This window comes from Phocoena sinus, chromosome 8 (genome assembly GCF_008692025.1).
Source record: "Phocoena sinus isolate mPhoSin1 chromosome 8, mPhoSin1.pri, whole genome shotgun sequence".
NCBI lineage: Eukaryota > Metazoa > Chordata > Mammalia > Artiodactyla > Phocoenidae > Phocoena > Phocoena sinus.
The window spans coordinates 67587865-67614781 of record NC_045770.1 but is presented as its reverse complement, the minus strand read 5'-3'; the positions used below and the strand labels follow the sequence as shown (position 1 = coordinate 67614781).

General features: G+C 45.5%; 2 protein-coding genes across 15 annotated transcripts in view; one reads left to right on the top strand and one right to left on the bottom strand.

Annotated features, from left to right (window-relative positions):
- BTBD10 (BTB domain containing 10) overlaps positions 1-3203 on the top strand; it is a 71032-nt gene extending 67829 nt beyond the window's left edge. For 10 of the 14 annotated variants that reach the window (XM_032641294.1, XM_032641300.1, XM_032641295.1 and 7 more), the window contains one exon: positions 2094-3194. In XM_032641294.1, the coding sequence (XP_032497185.1) occupies positions 2094-2404 (311 nt within the window). In that variant the 3' untranslated portion in view covers positions 2405-3194. Of the gene's footprint in view, positions 1-2093 lie in introns of all 14 variants that reach the window. The other 4 variants (XM_032641305.1, XM_032641308.1, XM_032641306.1 and 1 more) reach the window with 2 other exon arrangements.
- An 805-nt stretch (positions 3204-4008) lies between these two features.
- The window catches only part of ARNTL (aryl hydrocarbon receptor nuclear translocator like), a 77789-nt gene continuing 54880 nt past the window's right edge, over positions 4009-26917 (bottom strand). Inside the window, exons 10-20 of the mRNA XM_032639803.1 lie at positions 24680-24772; positions 23424-23544; positions 20756-20904; positions 18047-18294; positions 16655-16761; positions 15108-15258; positions 14241-14329; positions 12585-12708; positions 9578-9671; positions 5432-5534; positions 4009-4672 (exon numbers count right to left, since the gene is read on the bottom strand). Coding sequence (XP_032495694.1) covers positions 4512-4672; positions 5432-5534; positions 9578-9671; positions 12585-12708; positions 14241-14329; positions 15108-15258; positions 16655-16761; positions 18047-18294; positions 20756-20904; positions 23424-23544; positions 24680-24772 — 1440 coding nt within the window. The 3' untranslated portion in view covers positions 4009-4511. The remainder of the gene's footprint in view (positions 4673-5431; positions 5535-9577; positions 9672-12584; positions 12709-14240; positions 14330-15107; positions 15259-16654; positions 16762-18046; positions 18295-20755; positions 20905-23423; positions 23545-24679; positions 24773-26917) is intronic.

Below are 26917 nucleotides of genomic sequence, written 5' to 3'. Positions count from 1 at the left end.
TAAAGCAAGGATGTAATATGATTACACTTGTGTTAGAGTGGTGATTCTGTGTGGAGGGCAGAGTGGAATACACTGAGATGGGAATTTTAAAGACTTTTAATAGTCCAAAAGCAATCAAGGACAAGGGAATAATAGAGGGTAGAAACCTTTCTGATCTCTACTGCTGCCCTTCAGCTGGTAATTGAGTGGAAGTATGAAACGAAGAAGACATTCTACAGAAGGTCCTTAGAAGGTATTTAGTCCTTGCCCCTGTTCCCCCTCACCTCAACCACATACACACGCCACACGTGGCTAAATATACTAGCTACCTACGATGCCTACATAGCATCCTCCTATGCAAGAATCCTTAATTGAGTCCCTACTATGTGAGGCCTTTGTATTTTTTTCTGATTCTAACTATGGTCTAACTATGGCCTATGGGCCAAATCCAGCCCATTACCTGTTTTTTATAAATCAAGTTTTATTGGAACATAGACATGCTCATTAATTTATGTATTGTCTGTGGCTGATTTCACTTTACAACGGCATAGTTGAGTGGGTGTAATAGAGACCATATGGCCTACAAGCCTGAAATATTTACCGTCTGGCCCTTTACAGAAAATGTTTGCCAGTACTTGGTCTAAACTAGCAATTCATGCTGTGGGAAGGAGAGAAGGAACTTTTGATAGTATCTAAGGAAAGTATGTCTTCAGAGAAATTGCCTTACTAGTAAATGACTGAAATTTTTCCAAAACCAGGATGGTTGTTACCAGTTGTTACTCTTCAGTGATTATCATCTAAGATGAAGAAGATATAATTAATTAGGGAAAGCTGTGTTGACTGAAAAAAATGCACAACCTAAATGTTCAGAATTATGTTTTATTTGGTGGCCTTACTGAGGACTATAGCCTGTGATACAGCCTCTCAGACAGCTCTGAGAAACTGTTCCAAAGAGGTAAGGGAGGAGCCAGGATATATAGGAGTTTTTGCTGGAAAAAAAAAAAAATCAGAAGATTACTGCTCATCACAAAAAACAGACATCTCAAGTTAATGATTTTAGCACCTCTCTGTGTTTGGGGAGATGCAGGAGTCTAGGCCTGTTGCAGTTATTCCTTTGATACGCATCTTAACTGTCTAGGGCCAGTATCCTGTTTTTCTCCATCCTGAATTCCCCTCAGGAGCATCCTTGGGTGGGGGTGGCTGCAGTGGCTGATGGCTTGATGGCCGCAACATCCTTGTTTACTGACGTGGCAAGCAACGTTTTTTTTTTTTTTGTCCACAGCTGCTTTGGCTATTGGCAATTTGTCCATTGCCAATCTAAATGAACTGCCTGGTTGTTGAGAGTAGTAACATTTAAATGATATAGGGGTTAAAATATTGGCTTTGCTGACCTAGGTGCAGAAGTACCTGGAATTAGCGAAGCTGGAGAGTTCTAAGGCTCCTTGTCACTTAACAGTAAAAAGGAAAGAAAAACCCAGAAGATGAGATTTATGTTTAAAGAAAGTAGAAGGCTATGGGGACTTCCCTGGTGGCGCAGTGGTTGAGAGTCCACCTGCCGATGCAGGGGACACGGGTTCGTGCCCCGGTCCGGGAAGATCCCACATGCCGCGGAGCGCCCGGGCCCGTGAGCCATGGCCGCTGAGCCTGTGCGTCCGGAGCCTGTGCTCCGCAACGGGAGAGGCCCCAACAGTGAGAAGCCCATGTGCCACACACACACACACACACACACAAAAGTAGAAGGCTAATACTGCAGTAAGTTGCAGGCCTTGAGGCCAGATAATCCTGCGAAGGGAAGGGTTCGGGGATATTAAGGATATACAACTAGAGCCCATGATGCACTAGATTACATACTATTGTATTAGGGACCCAGCCCCTCCATGCTTTCCGAATGTTATTCTGGTAGTTGGTGGATGGTGGGAGGTTTTGTGAATTACATCAGTAGGATTTCAGTTTCTTGCTGTTGAACTAATGACCAAGGGGATAGAATATTGAATTCCCTTCTTTGTTTGTTCAAGAACTACAGTAACCCTCTTTAGGTTAAATTGGGTGAGGAATGTGGGGACCCACGTGTGTGTGCGCGTATCCTCAGTTTTTAAAACCTCCCTCTCCTTCAGGTTATCCAACCTACAAAGAAAAAGTAAAGAAAAGGCCTGGGGGCCGCCCAGAAGTGATTTACAACTATGTCCAAAGGCCCTTTATTCGAATGTCTTGGGAGAAGGAAGAAGGAAAGAGTCGGCATGTAGACTTTCAGTGTGTAAAGAGCAAATCTATCACCAACCTTGCAGCAGCTGCCGCAGACATTCCCCAGGACCAGCTGGTGGTCATGCACCCAACTCCTCAAGTGGATGAGCTGGATATTCTCCCTATCCATCCCCCTTCTAGCAACAATGACCTCGATCCTGACGCACAGAATCCGATGCTGTGATGGTGATGTTGCTGGAAACCACAGCATGCTACTCTTCGCAGTGACGCTGCACTCTCCTCGTCCTGCACTGCAGGGCCGTCTCTGCAGTGAGACGCACAGATGCTTAGGATATTGCAGTGTAGACTTCCCTAAAGACCAAAGGTAGCTGAATGGTTCTTTAAGTGAGTACAACTCTAGCATCTTGAGGTTCCAGTTATATAAATGTATTTGTTTACCGGTAGGTTTGTGGAATTGGTTCTTTGGGGGACAGTCCTTTTTCACACATCTAGATCTTTTCAGAAGTGGCGGAAATTGGCAGCTGGGGTACTTTCAGTCTAGGTTGATATTCATCACACCCCAGATAAAATGTAGAATATTATGTAGTTGCACTTTATATATGGTGGTTACGTGGAACTGTTCAAGCCATTTTTATAGTTGTGATGCACAATATAATTTAAATTAGTGCTTCTATCAAAGTATTCTTTCAGTGAAATGTGTATAGTTTGCTGCCCACGATGAGCAAAAAGTGAGTATCATTGGGCTTATTTGAATGATTAGGATGAGATTCAATGCCCATATCAGTTATCTCCAGTGCCGTTTTCATCCTTTTCAAGTGAGTCACATGCAGGGAGTGTGAACATCAGGTGGTTTATTATCCAGTCTGCCTTACCCTTAATCTGTTCACAGATATTTATTTACTAATGATTTTTTTTGAGTTATGGGATAGGAAGATGAAGTGTTTGCTCTTCATTTACTAAATGATTGTAAACTCATTTTTCATCAAAATAAAATTCCATTGTTTTAATGTTTCTGATCTTTATAACCACCTTGACCAGATTTTCCATCTCATAATTAGCAGATATCCTGTCTTGTTGGTGTCAGTATAACTAGAAACCAGGTAGCTCAAGGAACTCCAGTTTGGTATATGTGTGATGAGGCACTTATATTCCCCGCTAATTATAAAATAAACTATAAATCCAAAACATTGTTAGAGCTGAAAAGGGAATATTTTCATTTTCTAGCCCAACCTGATATGAAGGATGAAATACCTTTACTAGGTCCTACAGTAACCTTAAGTTTCAGAGCCAAATTCTGACACCAGTTCAGTGTTTTCTCCATTATACTGTGATGTTCTGCCTAGCAAATTTTTCATGAAAATGTTTTTGGTTTGTTTTGTTTTTTTAATATTCTGTGGCCCAATTCATGAAGAAATCAGAAGAAGTATTTAGGCGCTTTGGGTCCAGGGTCACTTACTGTTTGAAGCCATACAGCTGTGAGTAGTAGAGGAGTTGTACATTAGAAAAGCCAGTCTGTTCTATCTAATCTTGATTTTGTAAAATTTCAGAGGATTTGCAGTTTGTGTTTAAGCAGGAACATCTTTCTTTGCTCTCACAGAAACTGAAATTACAGTATAGCAAAAATACAGTACAGCTAAACTAGTAACACAGGGACATTATGTATGCCCTAGAATTGTCATGAAGGCCAGAAGAGCACTGTAAATGCTTTTGGTGTGGCTCATCCTTAAACAAACACCCACCATGGAAAATTGATGATCCAGCCCTGTGGCACTTTTTTCCCCGTAGGATTTTTCTAATTATTTGAAATGTGAACAATATTTATAGAACAAGGGAAACATTTATTAAAAATATTTAACTAATACATTATACTTTAACCCATATTTATAGTAAAGGATTCTTACAAGGAAGAATAAACGGTTTTATGATACAATTAGTATAAGAAATATCCACATGGGGAACTTCTTTGTAGTGTAAAAACACCATACATCTGAAATGACCATCTGCATATAAAAGCTACCAATGATGCTTCTGTGCACAATGATTGATTAAAAAATTCAACACAAACAGAATCCAAAATATACAATTAATGCAAGCTATCCACAGCTAGCCCAATAATCATCAATGATGAGGAAACACTGGAGCAGGCTTAGTTCCACTTTGTCTGAAGTTACACATAGTAAGATTGACTTGTATCAATGGCTCTGAGATGGCTTTTATGAAGACAGTTCATAAAAGCTGTTCTCTCCTTATCCGGTAAGCTTCACAGACTGTATAACTCCATCAGTAATGCACTTTGATACTGTAGCTGTCGCCAAAGCGACATGTAGTGTTTACAGCGGCCATGGCAAGTCGCTAAAGTCAACAGGACCACCGAGCCCAGCATCTGCTTCCAAGAGGCTCATTATGACAGCCATTGCTGCTTCATCATTACTGGGACTGCTTGAGCCTTGATCATTGTCTATCATATCTATGCCTATGTGAGGGTTCTCACCTGTGCAAAGAGATGAAGACTGGTCAGTGATAATACCAAAGCATGTTTAACTTTAGTAAGTGGTTCCTAAGCACACTTTTAATAAGAACGTTATACCTAACAGTAGGGTGAGAAGGATGAGAGAGGCTGCTTTTTGGGGGGGGGGGGGGGGGGGGTTGCCATATTTCTTTTTCACGTTGGTGTTTTTCAGAGGGAAGACCCAACTTTTTAAGAAGAAAGTACTTAAAATTCAATGAAGAGTATCAAGTATGAGTTGACCTCATTTTAATATTCTGATATAACCAGTTATAAGGAGAGAATTATTACAGAAGGAACAAAATAGGAAGATAGAGATTAGGGGAAAAAAGATCTAGAAAGCTAAGTAGAGAAAAAGATGGGTGGGGTGGGAGAAGCAAACTCTTCATTGGCTTAATGACTTTTAATACCCTCTGAAATGCTTACTGATGACCCTTTTAGGCTTTATCTGAACCTGCATGTCTCTCCCTCCAAAGAGATTATGTTCCACACATTGGGAGAAAGCCCGTGTCCAGGGCGCTGTTGCCTCTTGAGTTCGAGGGACAGACCTGGACCCCAGCGAGAACCCAACCATTAAACTAAACTTTGAAGTAAAGATTTAAACAAATTTTAAACCTTTACTTTGTTTTTATCAGGTTTACCTAGAACTGGTTTGTTTTTCCAGTTCAGTTCTTAAAACTGACTTCATGCCACATGATTTTTTGCAAGCTCTTTGCATTGGAAATGAATAATAATGCTACTTACCAAGAATAGAAGAGCTATCAGAATATGGATAACCTGGGTTCTCCTGAGCCTGCCCTGGTAGTAGGCCGCTGGAAGGAATGTCTGGAGTCCCTCCATTTAAAATCTACAAACAAAAGTAAAGTTTTCACATCGTCAGCAGTTTCAATCAGTATTTTATGCAGTGTCACCAAGAAAATGAAGCATGTTGAAAAGAGGAAGGTGGGGAGAAAAAGCTTCAAATGGCTTCAGTTTCTTATCGGATGATTTCACAGCAGAGACTCTTAGGAATGGTCACAGTAAGGAAAAAACCTCTCCTCCAAACTATTCTTCTCTTTATTGGATTCAGCCCACACAGGCAATTTAAAGGCTGAACAAAATCCCTAGAGCGTTCACATGTTTAAGGCCAAGGACTAAACCTCAGGGAGCCCAGATGGGCAGGTCCCCCGTAAGGGAGGAAAACTTCTTACAGCAACAGATGTTGCTGAAGAAGAAAGGGCTGTTACACTGTGAAGAGACACAGCTCTGAGGAGTCGCAAATGAACAACAAAACACTAGAATAAATCATCACTATAGTTACACCACAGATGCCAACATTAGTAACCACTGGTTTAAGTTCTTAAGAGAGGCTACTGAGAATATTACCACTCCTCAGTAGCAGAACTGTCTCCCCCAACTCCCCACCCCCCATGACTGAGTCTCATAGAAAAGCACCTTTGAGAAGTATTTGGATGTAGGTGCGGAAACAGTTTGGTAGAAGCTGGGATTTCAGGAGAGGCAGTGATTTCAGGCCTTGCCAGTAGATGGCATTACAACCTTATCTCCGCAATTCAACTTTTTGAAGAGACTCTCAAAAAGACTTTACACTCTAAAAATTATCGAGGACTCCAAAGAACTTTTGTTTATACAGGCTATATTTATCAATACTTACTATATGTGAAGTTAAAGCTAATACATTAAAAATATAATAAAACTATTACACATTAACATGAATAGCATTTTAATGAAAAAACTATTTTCAAAAATAACGAAAAGTTAGAAGTGTCATTTTACATTTTTTGCAAATCGAATGTCTGGCTTAACAGAATTTAACTGGATTCGCATTTGCTTCTCCATTCAGTCTGTTTGTTGTTTGAAATACATATCTGAAGGAACTCTGGCCTCTTAGATAGGCAGTTAGAAAAGGGAGGTATATTTTAATAGCCTTTTCAAATAATCGTGGTATTCTTTGATATTACATCAAAACTCAGCAAGTGGAAGTTTCTTAAAGATTAGTTGCAATGTGGAGTTTGAAACCATATCAATGAACTTTTGATACTCTTATGTTGAAATCCATTGGTGTATCTTGGCAATTAGGATGGATCTTTTTTTACCTTTGCATGATTTTGAAATATCTCACATCAGTCATTTGGAAAATACTGGTTCACTGAGTTACGTGGATCTTCCAAATGTGGACACACTTCATTGTACAACATCAAAACATCACCACTGTTAATATTACCTACATCAGAAATATCTTAAGTTTTGGGAAGCAGTCAAGCTCAAAGTAGCAGACACAAGTTTTCCCCAAAATTCTTATTTTGGCCTGAAAGCTAAAATTTTATCACTGTCAGTTGTTTTCTTTGAAGTCGCAGGTTCATTCATTTTCAAGAAAATGCACACTAAATACCCAAGTCTGAACATAGTTTGCGACAGAAAAAATGGTTTCCTATGAAAAAGGTGATTGGGTTCGGTTTATAACAAACAGTCGCACAAGTGCTTTTCCTTGAGACAACCATCATACTTCGTGTGCAGCACAAGTGCTTTAGGCACACTTCCCATTTTGTAACAGTTTTAAAAAGATTTACTCAAGGATTTTATAAAATTATTTTACTGCTTTATTAAGGACATTCTTAAATGAAGCTGGCTTTTAAATTTATTATTTTATTGTGAGTATACGGTGGTGAAATACACTGTCAGTACATTCTGGTGCCACAGGCTTGATTTTTGTAAAAGCACCAGCAGTCTTACCCAACGTTGCTTTTTCACTATCAGTTCACGTATCAACACAGTGAGAAAAAACTGTTTAGCATTATTATGAAAATACATTTGACCATGCAGACCCCTGAAAAGATGCCCTCTCCCTAACCCCACCAAAAGACCACAGATGACATTTAGGGAACTGCTGCTTTATCATCTCACCCTGCCTTGGTGCTTCTGGATGTCCAGAGTCTCCTGGAACCTATGAGGCTCACTAAGCCTCCTCTTTTTATTATATTTAGCTTGACCCTAATTAAAACAACTGGCAGGCTAAATGGCTCATTTTTGGACCTGCCAATTTTGAAAGTGACTGGGAAGGGTTGGAAGCCTGCGGCCACCTTTACTTTTGTGGCTTTGGTACACTATTTAATGCTGTCATTTTTAACTCCATCTTGTTTAGATGCCTTTCTTATAAGGTCCTGCTGCTGCTGACTCAGAATACATTCAGAATTTCTTCTCAGACCCACTTTTATAAGCCCAAAGAAAACATTTTCCAAAAATGCCTCAAAAATACTTGGGGCTTTGTGATGCAGAGTATACTTTTAGATCTCTGGCATTTGTTGGTGTGAAAAGAATCAGAAGTCAAGAGACTTGAATTTAGTTTGGGGCAATACTTACTAAATTCTGGGCTAGTCATGTAACATTTGGTAGCCTGGATTTTGTCACCTATGAGGTTGTGAGGATAGATGAGAGATTGTATATGGAAGTTCCCTGAGTAATATTTAAGCACTGAACTGGAGTGATGACCTTCCAAAATATAGTGGGATTCTTGGTACCAGGAAATCAAGTGCCTAAAAGTTGAATTGAGACACAAAGAAGAGGATACCGTGCTAGGGAGATGGTAGATCCAGTATGGAGAAAGGACCTAGCGGTGTAAACAGAACAGAGCTAAGAGCTCAGCCTGTGAGCAGTTACAGGGGGAGCTGACAGACTTCATCTGTCAGTACTATCTTCTGAGTCATGACCGAAGGCCAGGCACTTTCACATATATACTTTCATAACAAGACTTCATGTGCAAAGATGCTGGCTGCCCTAACCTATGTCAGCCGCATTATAGAGAAATCTAAGGCTTAAAAAATTGTATAGGGCCACATAGCCAGCACATGGCAAGGCTAGGCTTCAAACCCAGACCCATTAATTTACTGGCTTTCAAACCTTTTTGGGGGAAGCAAAACCTTTTTTCAAATAAACACTTTTACAGAAGAGTCATGTGTCAGAAGTAAAGCTTTCCTAGAAGAAGCAGGAGTCTTCCTACCTTGTCTTCCTCATCACCTGCCCCTCGCCCCAATCCTACCTGGCAGCACCACAGCTCCTGGTAACCTGAGTCTCTGAGGAGCCCAGTTTTGGAAACCCAATGTCCTGCTTTTGATACAGTTTGTGCCCTATGTAAATTACTCATATTCTTTCTCTGTGTACATGTCTTGGGAGATAGGGGAAGGAAGACTGTGTCTCAAGATGCTGGCCTTTGCAGCATCCTAACCTATGTTAACATCAGACACTATAGATTTATGATTTACAATTAACATTGGCCTAGGCTTGTAAATTCTCTCATCAGCACTAAAGATGAAAACAGATTATTGGTTCCTAAGACTATAATATAGTCTTCTGGCCAGTTCTTCATGAGGGCTGGCGACCGATAAACTACTTGTACTCAATGCTGTCCCATCGTAGGAAACCCAGGCAGATACCTAAGTATTCTGCAACTGCAAAGGCATGACTTGCCTTCCGAAGGACTGCTGGTGGTATCACTGTTTCCAGGACCTGCACTAGACACTAACAATATTTTCTCCCTTGAAAACTCCCGGCAGAGAACTAGATAGTTTTAGGTACTCACTAACCCTTCCCTCACGGGAGCTCTTGAATTCCTCCCTCCATACAATGGACTGATAGCTCCCCAATCCTTAGAAAGATCTCTTTCTGCCTTCCCCCACTCACATGGGATAAATCCTCTAACAATGTCAGCAAGGCTCCCTAGCTCCACTAGTATGCTTTGTACCTCACCCAACACAGATGCATTTACTTCAAGGAGGAAAAAAGGGCCCTACCTGTTTCAGCAACCACAGTTATATACTCCCACTTCCAGTATTTCAGAACTTGGGCAAGAGCTCTCTGGATGAAGAAGGGCCTTAGTCTAAGAGTCATCAGCCCTACCTTCTTGCCTCCTGGAGAAGAGGCATCAGGGGGAGGTGTACTTGTGATGTTCAATGGGCTGGAGCCACAGCTGGAAGGCGATGACCCTCTTATCCTGTCAGAGAAAAGAGGAGTTAGTTACATTGCCTTTCCTTTTTTTCATTGGAGTGTGTGTGTTTTGTTGAGGGGTGGGGGTGAGAAGAAGGATGAAGATCTAGAATAGGGATTGGCAAACTTTCCTGTAAAGGGCTAGAGAGTGATTATTTTAGGCTCTGTAGGCCATATGGTCTCTCACAACTACTGAACTCTGCCACTGTAGCCTGAAAGCAGCCATAGATGATATGCAAGTGAATGGATATAGCTGTGTTCCAATAAAACTTTATTTATAGGTGATAAGCTGGATATACCCCATAGGCACCTGATCTAGAACACAGATCCTGGAGGCAAGCTTCTCACTGACAAAGCCCTTGGATTAGGGTTTGGATTTCAGGTTTGTGAATTTCAAGGTGGCCACTTTCATTTGCTCACAGAATCCAGATCTCAGAGTTGGTGGCATTCTATCTTTGATACAGTGAACTAGAATCCACAGCAAATGACTTATTCTCTACCCTGCACACACGGCTTAGCTAGCGACTACTCAGGAAATGGAGGGTGCTGCAGTGGTTTCAGCCCCACCTAGAAAGTGGCCTCATGTGAGCAGTCGCCATCGTCACCTTCTAAGGCAACAGGTGATGAAAACTGGGTCCAAGCCTTCCTCAGCTAGCTTATTTCTCAGCATAGTAGGTTTACAGAGGGAAAGACTTAGAGCTGTAAATCCACATAAACTCTTGTCAAGCTGAAGGACCTCAGCAAAGGAAGCCATGACCTGGCACTGCAGCTAGAGTTTAGGGAAACTTGAATGGCAGCTGCGTGACCACCAGGCTCTTAGCACCTACATGGATGATTGCAGCTTCTGGGTCTCCCAGGGACCCCTCCACTGCCCAGCAGTCTTAGCTCTTGGCCTGTCCTGCCTAATTCTGTAATTTGTGAGTTAACAACTCTCTCTCTCTCCTGGATCATAAGCTTCTGAAAGGCGGGATACAGCTATATACCAGGTGTTCTTCACCCACACAGATGACTACTAATCGCTTACTGAAAAATTGTTGAATGTCTCCCATTTTTCCCTACCTACATCTATGGAACCACTGTTTCCCCAGCTTCCCTATCTTAGAATTGCCTTTTCGTAGTTACTTATTTCATTTTCAATATCTAGTCCTTAAATTACTGATTTCTCTTTTGGACACTACTATCACTGTAAGGTCGGCCTCATTCCTGGTTTGTTAAGCATGCTTACCTTTATCTCTTCCTACTCCAATCCAACTTCCACGATGCTTATTTTTTGTTTTTTTGGGGTTTTTTTTTTTTTGGCTGTGCCCCGCGGCATGTGGCATCTTAGTTCCCCAACCAGCGATCGAACCCACACCCCCTGCACTGGAAGTGCAGAGTCGTCACCATTGGACCGCCAAGGAAGTTCCCAGCTTCCACGATGCTTATTAACACACCACTTTGGACACCTGCTCAGCATCCTACAATGCACAGGGTCTTCCAATTTTCGTCCAGTCTCAACTGTTCAACATGTCTTAGAACTCTCAGCAATCTCCCATCACAGCTCTGTGGTTCCTTTCTACAAAGAGGCTGCCAAGGTAGATGGCCTGCTTTTTGTGTCCTGAATACCACTCACATGCCCATTCCAGCGTGTGCCTGTCTCTTCTAGAAGGAACACCTACATTCATCATAAAACCCAGCTAAGGCCAAGTTCAAACCGTCCTCCCTTGCTTGCTTCAGCCCATGCACTCTCCGTTTTTTCTTTTATCATAAAGAAAATAGGCTTCGCAAAGATTGTAAGACCTTTGCGTTCAAGGACTGTTTTATACTGTCCTTGGATGGTCTCGAGCAAAGCACAGGGTATGCCGGGACTGATCAGCACCAGATTATCAGTGCACACTGCACCCACACCTTCCTGAAGTAGCTTCAAACAGCCACATCCGTCATTCCTGAAGGGCTGGAACAGAACTGTGCTGTTCTGTTATCCCACTGGGATAAGAGCCCCACTGTGGCCAATTAGAAAACAAGGCCGGCCTCCAATTCTCCTGAGAGAATCAATCCAGTGGCAGCAGGGATCCTATGGTTATGTTCCATTAAGTTTGTATGCCTAAGGACCTGGTTACCACCCTCTCCATTGCCCAAATTCAAATGGACTTATAATTACTGCTTCCCTCTCAATGACTGTTCTTAAAGACTTAATTAACAATTTTTGAACACTCGCTACATGTCAGTTCTAGGAACTTTCCTGAGTTCTCTCACAATCCTAGGGCAATTTCAGGGAGATAGATATTGCCTCCCTTTTATGGCTTAAGTCAACAGAGTCCAATAAGTTAAATGAATCTCCTAAGCAGAGGCCTAGGACTCAACCCCGATAAACTGCTTCAGAGCTTCTTCTCTTTCATATGGAACAGGAGTTCCGCCCAAGGGAGCTTCTATTACTAGCTGATTTGCTTGGTCTCTATTACTAACCCTAGGCAACTTTTTGACTGGAAGCAGCTAGTGTTTTGTTAAGACCCAGATCAAGGCAGTTCACAGCTCTGCTCCTGCAGTCCTGTAATGTTAGTGTTCATCTACCCCCTGGGAAGCTCCTTGGGTCATATACAAAGTAATAAGAAAGTTGAGCCTCCCAGAGTTCCATTTAGCTCTGGCCTGTTTGGGTTTAGCTTCCTTATTTAAAGGCAGGATTTCTCAGTCTCGACACTAACTGACATTTTGGACTGAAAAATTCTTCCTTAGGGGTCAGGGCTTGGGAGGGCTGTCCTGTGACTGTAGAATGTTTAGCAAGCAGCATCCCTGGTCTCTATCCACTGGATGTTTAGCAACAACCTCCCACTCAGTTGTGACAACCGAAAATGTCTCCAGACATCAGCAAAACCTCCCTTGGGGGGCAAAGTGCCCTGGGGTTGAGAACACTGGTTTAAGGGAACAACTAGGTGTTACTTGCCTGTGGATTTCCATGATTTCCTCAGCAATCATTCGACCTATTTTTCCTGCCCCAGCCCTGGTTCCCCCTGGAATCCCTGGAACAGTGGGGTGGGTCCTCTTTGGGCCACCTACAACAGAGGAATCTGAGAGTGGGAAAGGGGAAGAAAGCAGAGGGAGAAATGCTATTATGTGTTAAATTAAATCCACTTCATCCCATGATCCACTTGAAGTTCAAGCTTAGGGTTGTGCCCTGAGGGACATGAGAGCCACAGCTTGTCAGGAAAAGGCATTCCGGCAGGGAAAAGCTCAGGTTTCCTTCCAGGATCAGAGATGTTGATATTAAAGCTTCTGATTCCTCATGCACTCAACATATGCTGGCCGAAACCCACTGGGCTGCACACCAGAGTCACAGAGATAAGTCGGCATCCCTGCCCTCAAGGAGCTCACAGTCTAATGGGGAGACACACAAACAGTGGCTGGAACAAACTGCGATAAGTTTTATAGGTCAGCAAGAAGCACCCAACTCATGCAGGGCCAGGTGCAACCTCCTGGAAGAAATGAACTCTGAGCTCAGTCTTGAGAGAGGAGCATAAAGTAGGTTGGCAGAGAGGTAAGGAGGGGAAAGCATTCCAGGCACAGCAACCAGTGTATGCAAGAGCACTGAGGCAGGACACAACTTGGGAGACTACGCCAAGAAACTCATTACAAATGAGGATGGAGGAGTGACAGATGAAACTGAGAGGCAGGTACCAGTCAGATCATGAAGGGCCTTGGATGCCACACTAACAGATTTGAACAGTATCCACAGGGGACAAGGAGCACCGAAGTGCCTGGCACAGAAAAACACAAGTTCACCGTGTGGAGAATGAACCGCAGTGGAGGACGCGGGCGCAGAGGAGGGCAGGGCGACTAGAGTTGGGCAGTTATCTGCAGGAAGCCAAGCAACAGATGGGGAGGGTAAGGTAGCAACAGTGGGGTTGGAGAGGTTTAAAGAGAAGGGACAGGAGTGTGTGTTTTGATATAATGGGAGAGGTAGGAGTCACGGTTTCTGGCTTAACCGACCAGACTGTGGGTGAGGGTGTGTGCAGAGAACGGATTTGGATGTGCTGAGTTATAGGTGCCTGAGGGACTCCAGGTGGCTTCGCCCAGGAGGCCGCTGGAAAGGCAGATCTGGAGCTCAGGAATGAAACCGGATGTAGGATTCATCGATGCAGAGGCAGGGGCTGAAGCCATGCAAGAAGAGGCCTGAGGAAGCAGGAGTCAGGTGTGGAGAGCAGCGGCCAAGGCTGAGCCAGGGGAGGGCCCCGCCGGGTACAGCACACCCCGGTGCTGACAGACACCCTCCTCCCACCACGGGATCCCGGTGGCCATCCCCGAGAGCACTTCACATCGCAGCCACTGGGAAGCCAGGGGGAGGAGAGCACAGGCAGCAGGAGCTGCCCTGTCAAGGCTTCCGGGGTCCAGGCAGCCTCAGCAAAGGTACAGACAAGTTCCCGGCATTCCAGGCTCAACAGAGAAAGTAAGATGACAGCGTCCTCAGTGATCACCCCCGCGAGGCCTCCCTTGTTCCACAGAAGATGGTGGCCGGGGACCCCAAATACCGGGGGCTCGGGGATGGGGGCCACAAGCAGCTTCTCAGGGGCAAAGCCCAGACGTCCCGGTGGCACATAGTTACCTTCTCCAGAGGGCAGCGTGCTGTCCATGCTGCGGGGGGATGCTGTGGGCTGAGGGAAGCTTGGGTCCCCGCCTTCCAGGACGTTGGCTCTGTGAACATCCCAGCAACAAGGAAACGTGAGTCAGGCCTGCTCAGAACTGTGCACCTTTCACCTTGGCCAAGGTGTGCGGTGTCCACTCTGGACCTGGACAGGCCACGAAATGAAGTGTCTGAGCGGCTCACAGGTCTCCTCACTGTCTGAGGACACGATGGACAGCACCCCGGCCTCTGGCCTCCCTGGTGCAGGTGGGGTGCAGTCCAGCGGAGGTGGCGACTGAAGCAGCCCACTGCCGGCCCCAGCCCCTTGATCGGCTCCGCCTACAGGTGGGGGGTTTGGACCTCATGGGGAAGGAGATGTGGGGAGCAGGCCAAAGAGGAGGGCCTTCCCTTCCCTGCTCACCCAGCAGGTGGCAGCCTTTGAGGGGGCATTCCAGGGGCTCAGGTCGCCAGCCTGGGGGCGCAGATCCTCGCCCCTCCTCAGCCAAAGCCAGTATGGGCTGGTGAGCCTCTCAAGGATTACCAAGCCTTCCCTCCATAGTGATACCAGTGGATGCCAGGCCTGCGGAACGCAAAGGCTTTACCGGGTAGCAAACGCTGCTGTCTCCAGCAGCAGTTCCACCAGCCGGGGCCTCAGAGGTATGAGTACTGAAGCTCATCCCTCGTTAACCACCTTTTGGCTTCCGCCAGTCCCGAGGCTTCACAGGATATCAGCAAGACGGCAGTAAAGGATGCAATACTGGCTGTCACCTGTACCCCCTTTCCCAGGTAAGGGGCCCGAGGCATTTCCCTGTGAAGCAAGGGAGCTTCTGATATACGAAAAACACTTACAGAACAACGGTGTTGGTGGAGACGATGTACTCTACTTCCTTGGTCCAAGGGTTCATGAAACTGAACCACCGGCTCCGCAGCGTGATGAAAGAACCATCTTTGATTTTAAACTTATAGCAATTAGTTGTAATCTTTTCTCTTGTCTGTAAAACTGAAAATACAAAGAGACCACGAACATCATTGTTTCCTCAGACAAATGCACTAAACTAACCAAATCCTAAGTGCGCTCAGGCTCCAAGGCCGTCCCTCTTTAATAAGCCACGGGAGCTGGCACTTCAGAGAACAGGCTGTTCCTGAGGGTCTGAATCTGAGCCTTCCAATTCGGTTGTGAACCTGCCACTGTTCTTCAGAGTGTATGAAATGAAGGCTCTGGGAATAACTGACTGCATTCTAGACATCTAACTGGAATCAGCCATGAAGTCAACACCACACAACGAGAAGGCACTGTCCAAAGGGCCCATGTTATTTCCCCATCACAGAGCCTGAAGGCAGTACAGCATTTTTAGGACATTTGGATTCAGAGAGGTCACTCACCTACGGAAACCTCATTCTTTCATGTAACAAACATGTAATGAGCATCTTTCATGTGCCAGGCACTGGAGGTAAAAGAGGAGACAGGATGTGACTCCTGCCCTCAGGAGAGGCCGAGGAGATCAGTCTTGAGGGATGAATACAAGTCTGCCAAGGGGAGAAAGGGAAGAACCCAGCACTGCCCGAGGAGTGGCAGGGCCTGGTAGGGCAGGGAATGGAGAGATGGTCAGTGTGGCTGGAGCACAGGCCTCTGCAGGCGGAGATGGGGGCAGGGGTAAAGCTGGGGAGGTGGGTCAGGGCCAGAAGGTGGAGGGTCTTTTGAATGCCTGTCAAGGGTGATTGGGCTTGAGTCTAAAGGCAGGAGGTTTTAAGCATGGATGTGACATTACCAGGCTCGATCTATCAGAGCATAAATGGGATAGTGACGGAAGATGGACTGCGGACAGAAGCGAGTGGGGAGGCCTGTTAGGAGTCCATCACAATTATCAGGTGGGTACAAGGGCTGAACCAGGGTCTTGGCAGTGGAGGTGGCAGAAAGGGGCCTCTTTGGAAATGCATGTCTGAGGTGAGTGAACAGTTCTGATGGAGGAAAAAGTAAAGGAGGGAGTCGATGTTGGTTTCCATCTCAGGAGGCTACATATCAGGCCATGCCATTAATCAAGAGGGAAATGTAGGAGGCGATGCAGGGTTTTGCGGAAAAGAATTAGATCCGTTTGGGCCATACGAAACCTTTATAGGGTCCAGATAAATCCTCTGAACAAGAGATGCCTTCCGGAAATTGCCCTGGCCCAAGTATAGAAATCTGCTAGGCAGTGGGGTAGGGGGTTATCCGTAAGGGGCTAGATGGGGCTGGGCGAAGCAGTAGCCTCCTCTCCTCAAAGATGTCTTGGCCTGAAGACTCCTGGGCTGGTTGACTCCCACGTCACAGAGGCAGATTTCTCGGTGAGGTTACGTGGACTAGTCTAGAAGCAGGGGGGGCACTTTAAACTTAAGACCTGTTGTACAACCCAGCTTACCTTGCCTATGACATTCTGCGAGATGTCCTATGTCATCTTGGTGAAAATATTCATAACATGAGGTGCCTAGAAGTTCTTGTGGTAAATATGCCAAAATAGCTGTTGCCCTAAAAGGGAATTTTTTTAAAAAAAAAAGAAAAAGCCATTCAGACGATTAACAGCATCTCTGCACCGGCTGAATCCCGCTACAGCCAGTGAAAACAAGGTCAAAGCCGGTGGGTTCAGAGGGCTTACTACATGGGTTTTGCTTTTTTCTCATGAAAACTGACTTTAATCAGGGCTATAAAAACAGAGGGAAAGAAAGCAAAGAATCCTTTCAAAGGGGCTGTTAGCACAAGATATCAAATTTTAGGAGGTTTAAAAGTAGTAACTGTATTAGATTAAAATGTGGTAGAACTCTAAACTCCAGGGCAAAGCTTCTCCAATTTACCGGCTGCTTTTTACCAGGACGACCAAACACCAGAAGCTCCAGCAGCGGGGCCCACAAGGACCTTGAGAGGTGGCCGCCTCCTTTTCCAGTATTTAGTGACTATATCTAATAGCCAGAAAAATTACTACCCTGTGAATACTCTTAAGGAGGCAGCAGAGAACAGTGGAAATTTGGGGACATCTGGGTTCTTAGCCCAGGTCTACTGCCGATGGGTTGTGAATTCTGGAGAAGGCCAGGCTTCAGGCTGAGCCTCAGTTCAGCCACCATAAAAAATGAGACTGGACTAGATCAGTGTTGTCCAGAAGAACTTTCTGAGAAGACAGAAATGTTCTACCTATGTGGGAATAGAATCTAAGAAAGAGTGGATATATGTATATGTACAACTGACTCACTTTGCTGTACAGCAGAAACTAACACAACATTGTAAGTCAACTATACGCCAATGAAAATTAATTAAAAAAAAAGAAATGTTCTGCATGGATACCATTAGACACATGTGTCTGCTAAGTACTTGAAATGTAGCTAGTGAACCTGAGGAATTGAATTTTTAACTTACTTTAAATTGATTAAATTTGGGGTTACTACAGCAGATGACCGACTGTACTGACAGCTCAGGACCAGACAATCTTTTCCGAGTCCCACATGCCAGAATTTCAATCACAGCAATTAATGGTCCTGGAACCTTCCATGGATTCAGATAGCATGCTATGCCTACTATTTCTCTTTCAGCCATGGACATCAAACCACCCCACTTCACTGTCTCTACATGCCAAAGAATGACATGGAGAAAAATCTCTGTACTTATGATGATAACCCACTGGGTCTCATTTTTCATCACATACACCCATCATTTCCTTCTCTCTATCCCTAAGAAAGACAGCCGATGGCCCAGTCTTCTCTGCTTTACGCAGGGTTGAAAACCCTCTACCATCATTGTTCAAGCGTAACGCACAGACTCTTACCTCTGGTCTACGAAAACAAACTTCCCATCTATTGCATGCCGAGAGACATATTCCATAGATTTCACCCTGATTTCCCCGTTCGCCGGTTGTGGAACCATGTGAGAGTGCAGTCGTCCGATGGCGACAAGGCAGCTGAGATTGCACCCCTCGTTGTCTGGTTCGCTGTCTTCGTCCAGCCCCATCTTTGTGGGCGGCCAACTTTTCAGATAGCCTGTGCTGTGGATCGTGCAGAAGCTTTTTCTATCTGCTAGAAAGCAAAGTCCACGGTCAATGTCAGTGTGGCTTTGGGGCCTGGGGGCACAGGCAGCCTAGTCGGGGGATGTAGGTAGGGAATCAAAATATAAAAACCAAAGCCTTACTGTCCAGAAGTTAGCATCTAGTGAGAGAGAAGACAGAAAAAACAGGTATCATCCAGTGTCATATACGCCTTGTAGAGCTGGTTACAGCAAAAGGGCATCACATGCACCAAGGAAGCAGTAGCTAAATCTCCCTGGGGAGAAGGCCGCCCCGAAGAACTATGAAGGAGGTGGATCAAGAAGGATGAGCACTGGGTAAGGGACCAGAATCTGTAAAGGTTTGAGAACATACAAAGGCACAGAGAGGTATCCTGTACAGGAAACAGCAAAGAGCTCCGTGTGGCTGAAGGGAAAAGGGAGGCGTTGGGGGTAGAGTTGGAAGGGCAGGTTGGGAGCATATCGTCGGAGCCTTGGATTATTTGCTCACAAATGTGTTAACCTTTTTCAGGTAGGAAATGGAGAGCTTCCGAAGGTGTTTAAGTGGGGAAACAGCAAAATCACATCGTGATCTGGATGTTCTAGGAGCAGAGTGTTAGGTGAACTGGAAGACATGCACGAGGTGCTGAGGACTGTACCATGGCAGTGCCGTGAAGATGAGGCAGGGCAGGACACAGGAGAAATTTCTGAGCTTGAACTGCTGGGATTTGGTATGAGTATCAAAATATTTGGTATGAAAAAAGAAAATAAAGATGACTCCAACTTTTTCAGATTGGGTGGTTAGCTGGTATTATACAATTTATTGACTCAGGGCAGAGAATACAGAGTAAGTTTTAGAGGAGGGGGGAGAAAAGATTTCAATTTGGGACACATTAAGTGTGGAGCACCTGTGGATTCCAACAGTAACACACCCTTATGGAATAGTTTACCAAGCATCAGGTCCTGTGCTAGTTACTGGGAAACAGTGGAAAACAATCAGACCTGCCCTTTGTGGAAATCACAGTCTAATGGGGAGAGAGATTTTAAACAAATAACTAACATAACTGCAACTGTAAGCAAGTGTCAGAAAGAAACCCTACAGGGTGCTACAAGCAGACATAAGGCAGCCTGAGGGAGGGAGGGAGTGACAGACACTGAGGTCCACTCTAAAGGACGAGCTCGAGTGAGTCAGGGAGGGGAGCTGGTGGCGAGAGAGGGGCATTCCCGTCAGAGGGGACAGAGCATACGGAGACTGGGTAGAAAGGGTTTGGAGGCATCAAAAGGAGGTCAGCAAGTCTCAAACGTATGGAGTAGTGTCAGGGGCGGGGGTTTGCAAAGTCACATGAAGGATTTTAAACTTTTCTTCAAGAGCAGCGGAACCACTGATGGGTTAAAACAGGGGGCTGATATGAAGATTTGCTTTTTTTCTTCTTCTATTTTTTTGGCCACGCCACGTGGCATGCGGGAGTTCCCCAACTAGGGATCGAACCTGCACCCCCTGCAATGGAAGCGTGGCGTCTTAACCACTGGACAGCCAGAGAAGTCCCAAGATCTGCTTTTAGGAAGGTCACTGTGGCCACGTGAGGGGCTGGAAAGCGTGAGGAGCCTGCTTCACCAGGCCTGTGAGACCCAGGGTAGCCTCCATCTAGCGATAGTGACAGTAAACATGGAGGTGGATAAACATACTTCAGATAACTTCTGCAGGGGCAATTCATGGCAGCAAGACATTATAACTGACTAGGTCAGGAGGGAGGGAAAGGGGGTGAGGGTGCCCCCCAGGCTTCTAGCACGCACAGCTAGATGGACAGTAGTGCCATTTACCTTCGAGGGGAAGCTCAGGTGGTTACTTCTACATATATCACGTTTGAGATGCCCTTGAGATGTCCAAGCAGGTAGATTAAATAAGCAGTTAATTTACAAATCTGGAGTTCAAAAGAGAAGTGCAGGCTAGACATATGAACTTGGAAGTTAGTGGCATATAAATGTCATTGAAAGCTAAGGGGGCGGATGACATTACCTATGGATGAGTATATACCTACTCTTAAGAGAAGAAGGCTGGGGACAGAAGAGGAGGAAGCAACAAAAGGAACCCGGAAGAAAGCCCGGAGTGGGAGAGGACAGGAAGAAAAACACTTCACAATGGAAGAAAAAATGAGAAGTGTCCACTGCACTTAGCCACCTGCAGGCACTGGTGAACTTAGAATAATTTCTGGTGGGCTCGTGGGTGCTGGGGAGGGAGGGGGCTGTGACTTAGAGAGTATTCTTTCTCAACCACAGGAAAACCAAAACAGGACTTAAACAGAGGGAGCCTTCCCACAAACCTGTGTCATCGTGACACCATCAGGGCCTTCCAGCTCCCCGCCCTGCTCCCCAACTGCCCCCATTGAAGGGGGGCTAGTGAGGTCCTGGCTGCAATCCTGGGACCCGCTGCTCTGAGCCACCCCCTGCTGAGCGCTCCACCTGTGATAGGTTTAAAGAAACTGTTAAGTGGTTACCTTTTTTTCTTTGAGCAGGTGGAGGGGAAATCCTTGTCTTCAACCTTTACGGAAGGCCTGTTACACTTCATCCTACAGAAGAAAGAACGCCGTGCTCCAGAACATAATCGAGATGGCCCAGGGGTTATATCTGTTTTAACTGGAAGTCCAGCTGCAAATCAATACACAAAATGTGATAAACTGAGGGTAGTGTTGTCTGTCAGGAGGGGGAGTGTGCCCTTGAAGAAAGTCTTTTCCTTTCCTGCCTCGCTGTTCTGTAACAATGACGTGACAATAACCGCTCTCCTCAGTCTAGGCCTTAACAGATGCTGTACGGACAGGGGCACTGTCAACCCGGAATGCTTACAGGTCACAAGAACGCAGCGACTGATGAATGGACTAGGTGCTCCAGGGAATAAAGAAATACACACAGGGTTCCTGTCCAGCAGGAGTGGACGGGCTGAGAAGGGGAGATGGAAGTTCACCGGGAAAAGACTAACGAGAGCACAACGTGACGTATGAGTGATCAGTGCAAGTAAAATGGCAGAAACAATCGGTGTTTCCCAGAGGCAGAAGCAGGTGGGCTGGGACTTGGAGGATGGGCAAGACCTGGATACTGGAATGGAAAGGAGGCAGCAGGACTGCCTTAGGTTCTCAACCTTGGCTGGATGCCAGAACTGCTGGATGCTTCATCAACCTGCAGGTTCTGGGACCCCATTCTAGACCTGTGCTTCCCAGTGTGGTAGCCACTGGCTACAACGCAGCTATTGAGAAGCTGAAATTGGAGGTGTGCTGTACGTGTGAATAAAATAGGATTTCAAAGACTTAGTACCAAAAAAAAATGTAAAAGACCTCATTTTGGATTTAGGTTAAATAAAATACAGTATTAAAGATAATTCCGCATTTATTTTCACTTTTTTAAACGTAGCTACCAGAAAATTTTAAATCATATAAATTTCACATATAAACTGGCTCGTATCTGTGGTCTGAATTATGGTTCCGGACCAACTGAATTAGAGTCTCTGGAGAAAAAGCATGACTGTGAGTGATCCTGATAGAAACATGGGCTACTTGCCGGTGCAGAAGCCGGGGCTGCAGATCACGTCCTGGAGGGAACAAGCACCCACTGCCCACCGCGGGAGCAGGCATCACAGGAATGGCTACTGCCGGGGGCTCCTCCTGGGTTCTCCCTGCTCTCACCTACCTCCCTCACTGCTGCCTCAGTGATCCGCCCCGAATGCCAATCCGAGCCCGCCCCCGCCTGGTTCACAGCCCTCCACTGTGTCCCCACAGATGAAAAGGTCTTCGTGGTCCAGCCCTCTCCCTCCCCTGCATGTTCTGTTTCCAGCAGCACCGGCAGCCCACAGCACCCCACGTCTGCACCAGTCCACAAATCATTTCCTCTGCTCCTTTCCTCCCTTCATCATTTGGCAAACATTAATTCATCTTTTCAAACCCACCTGGAGCTGTCACCTGCTCCGTGATGCCTGTACCCACGCCCACGTGAGAATTAATCATCGTTCTCTATGCCTGGTACTACATCTATGGCTGCACCTATTATGAATGGCGCTGTCTCCTTGTCTCCCTGACTACATGGTAAGAGCTTTAGAGGCAAGGACCAAACAGCATTCATCTTTCTCTTCTGAGGTCACTAAAAAAATTGTAGGACCATACTATAAAGGGCAACAGGTACCAGGGACTGCATTGTACTTACAGGAAGAAGAGGAGTGCCTTAGTGAAAAGGATGATTTAAAGGAGATTCCTCTGGTGGTTATTTCCTTCCAGAGATTACAATGGAGAGCTTGGAAGCAAGAAACTGGTTAGGCTACGATGGCACTGGGCCAAGGTGAATATACCACGTTGTGCTTACTCTGTGCTGGAAACTATGTACTCCGTTATTAGCATATTAAATCCTCACAACTTGATGAAATAGGTAACATTTTGCAGATAAGGAAGCGGAGGCAGAGAGGTTAAGTAACTTGCTCAAGGTCACACAGCTAGTAAATGGTGGAGCCAAGATGCGAGCCCTGCATTTGACTCAGAGTCCAGTGCTCTTAACTGCTGGAGTGCACAGCACCCCCATGGGGCTGAAGGAGAAGAGAGCTTCTGTGGCCTCACACAGGAGGCAGGGAGCGGGTGCAGGAGCAGGAAGCTGGGGGAGAACGTGAGTGGTGGCTCCACTGCTGCAAGAAGGAAGCAGGGAGGCGGGCGGAAGGGCGGGGCAGGGCATCTAATGAAGAACCACTTTGGTCAAAGAAGCGTCATATTTACACTTGAAGTTTTCTTACTTTCATCTTATGAGGCTGCATGAGTGCAACTCAGATAAATAGAGGTGATTTTTTCAGGGGGAACAAATCAAACTGATGTGAACCCTTTTAACGCAGGAACATAACAACTTGGAATTTCTAGATTCTGAAAAAAAAAGGACTAAAAATCAGAAAGAATCAAATGAAAGTAGCTGTTTTTCCTCTCACGAGTTTAGACATGGAATTTTTTTCTTCTTTATGTAAAACGAGAGAAACAAACACAAAGTAACATAAATAATCCCACTGAGCCAAAGACAGCACCTGGGACCCAGATAAAGGGCAGAGAGGTAGGAACCCAGAGGCTGAGGTCCGCACACACTGCTCAGCCCGGCGCTCAGCCGTCTGGGCAGGCAGCTGAGGAAGCAGCGGCGGATCCCAAACTCACTTTTTGCATCTATGAGCCGCTCTCCCGGGGTTGCAGTGTCAGAGGAGGAGAGCTGCTCCTTGACTTTGGCGATATCTTTAGGATGCAGGTAGTCAAATAAACTCTGACCAATCAGATCATTCTTGTGGGAACGTATCATCAAAAAGGACAAGTCAACGGCACGGTGGAACATACATTAACCAACAAGGGCTTGGCCTTTACTCTGCATTTTTAAGTACGAGAATTTCAAGTATTTCATGTGTTAACATGTACACACGTCCAGTCACTTTGCCTAGATATAGACACAATGAATGAGGCACTGGGAGTGTGGGTTTTCATAAGACACGAAGGCAAAAGGGCTCAACCACATACATAAATAGCTCATGCGCCCTCTAAGGCAAAAGTCTTTCAGTATGTATTCCTTTTCATTTATTTCTGAGGCCCACAGATTCCCTTCCTAAGACCTCAGAGGGAGGAAGGCAGGGCGTGGGCTCTGACTCTTAGCTCCATTAAACCTCTGTTCTTGAACAAGTTGTGTCATACTATTTGCCTCACTAGCCTAATTGTTAGCAGAGATAAAAATAACTTCTTCCATAGCTTTGCTCTAAGACTAAAAAGAGCAAAACACCTTGGAAACACTAAATTTACATTAATTCTAATTTATATAAATGTTGTTTTGATTCTGCAATTCTTCTGCTTTACTAAGTTTCCATGCAAATACCAGCATGTGAATGAGTGAATGAATGAAAAAAACGAGTAAAAACTCTAGGGACAAAATAGGTGAAAAGCTCTGTTCTAGAAGCATTTATAAATGGTTATCTTATATGATCCTACAACGGTCATAGATTGTATGGATTATTACAATCATTTTTTAGAGGACGCTGAGGTTCAATAGAGCTAATAAGTGACACATCACTGTTAACACAGTATGGGTGGATTCCCATTTTTCTTATTCCCTGGTATTGTGTTGTCTGCCTACCTGTCTTCCTTGTCAGACAGCCCCTTGCCCCCCCACCCCTACACTGTGGGCTATTTATCTTGCAGCAGTGAGAAAGCTACGATGCTGATAAGGTCGAACTTCCCAGTGGGGGAAGCACATTAAAGGAAGTTTTCTAAGTTTATATTCATTTCTGTGTAAAGAATCTTCTGGAAGAAGGATGGGGTGGGGGAATATATGAGCACTTCTCACGTCACTTGTCCACCCCAATTATTCTGAGAAGTGGGGTGACCTTTTTGGCTGCTGCGAGGCCGCCCAGCACCAGCAGCAGGAGCAGTACCTGGCTGTAGTTGAGGATCTTGAAGACAGACTCTGACACAAAGAGGATCTTCCCTCGGTCACATCCTACGACAAACAAAAATCCATCTGCTGCCTAATCAGGAGAGACGGAGAATCAATTTATCACTTTAGGAAACAGGACTTATAGTCGCTCTGATAGCATCCGAAGCACAGGGCTGCAGTCATTGACAGTTTCACAGGTAGCCTGAGAACAGGATGTTCAGAACAAATGCCTTCCGAGATAGTAAGATTCTCTCCAAGGCAGATATACACACATGTATTATCTAACGATTACAGGGGAAAGTGCCATTACAGTAAGTTCTGTTTCAAAGCAGAACTCAGCTTAAGAATTTTCCTTTGATTGCATGAAGGTCCAGAGAAATACATTTCATTGCTCTAAGTATAACAATGCTGTAATATCATAGAATCTGAGAGCGGAAGGAAACTTTAGGATCAGTACCCCCTGGTCCAATATCGCAGCCTCCATCTGTCCTCAACTCAAACACCTCCATTTCCAGGGAGCTCTCGGGAACAGTGGTTCTCAACATTTGAAGTGGGGTTTGCTTTTGGTTTTTTATGCTGACGGTCTGGAACGGGGCTAGATCACTGGTATGATTATTACCCCCTCCCCATCCCACCCTTACCCCCACCCCAAAGTGATTCTAACGTACACAGGCTCGAGAAGTACTGCTCTCAAGTATTATCGCTTGACCAGGGCTAGCTGTTTGTATTCTAAATTATACAAAAAAAGAAAAGCAAAAATTTCCCGACTCTCTTTTCACCTCTTCTTCACTTTAAATACAGGTAAAAATCCAAAGGGCCAGTAAAGATAGGTGTGGAGACAGGACAGTATTTGTTGGATAGACTGAAGCAGGTAAACACCAAAGCTACGGTAGCCGAGAGCTTAGGATGTTTTGTGCATGTGTGACTGAATCCTATCCACGACTTTCCAGGCGGGCAACTACTCAACTCCTGTTGGGGCCTTCCCGGTGCAGGGAGGGTGCTCCGTTCTCTACCATGCACTTGCTCTACATTCAGCTACCATGGTCTAAATCACAGTGCGTCATTATCTTGCGTTATTTGCTGGGCCGCAGCCTGTCCTTTGGAAGAATCTAGAGAACCCTTTTCCACAAAAGGGCCTTCGGGATGCAGTTTAATTCAAAGAACTAGGAAATGAATTCATGTGCCAGAAGGTAACAGAATGGTACATGCACTTGTGCTGGGATAAAAGAAGTGAGTAAAAGGGGAACAGATTCACTATTGCTGTGAGAGGGCTTGGCAGGCTGTCCTGCCAGAAGGAAGCTGGGGATGATCCTTTCCTAAGTTAGGTCTCTGAGCTGGCCCAGGGGCAAGGGATGACGGTGAGGGGGAAGCGACTTCCCAAGCACCATCTGCTGGAAGCCTCATTCTGTCAAAAGAGAGAGTATTAATAACTTCCTCACTTGCCTTGCTGACAATCATATCTAACGAGAGAAGAGAGCATTTTGAGGCTTTTCATTAATGAAGCGATGTGGCACAAAAGATGCCTGGGAAGAAGGTGCTCGTGACATCCTGGAAAAAATGCTGGGCAGAGTCAGGCCCAAACTGGTGACACGAGTGCAGTGGATTTGAACACATGCAGGGGAGGGAGAGGAGGTTCCAGAGGCTGGTGGACACGGTGAGCACAGGGGAGGCACAGAACATTCCGACACTGCTTTACTCGGGCAGATAAACGCCAGCAGGTGAAGAAGCTGGGGCTGAGGGGACAGCCAGAGGGCAGAGGGGTGAGACACGAGCACCACGGGGCCACGAAGACCAGGGCAGGCTCGCCCTCAGGGAGGACGGTGTTAAGTTAATGAATGACACGGAGCCCAAGCAGCCGCCACGTTTTCAAAACTCGGGACATACAGGATTCAGACACTCTAAACGGATCAGGTTCACTGCTCCTTGACATGCCGGTTATTAAAGATATTTTGAAAGCACTTAGTAAAGAATGCTATTAGTCAGATTTGCACTGGTAAGGAAAAGTGGAAGTCCAGTTCCTGCTGCCAAACTGTTCAAACATCATCTGAGTGGACACTGCCATCTGTTGAAGCAAATTCCCAAGAACTGGGCACCTGGAAGCGGCAAGGAATCAGACAGTACTTCACAGCCACTGAGATGGGCCAGAGATGTGAGAAAAGTTCCATCAGGGAAGACAAGTCACCACTGACGTTGTCTGAGAGAGAAGAGCAGAAAAGGCAAGCCCAAGATAAAGTAT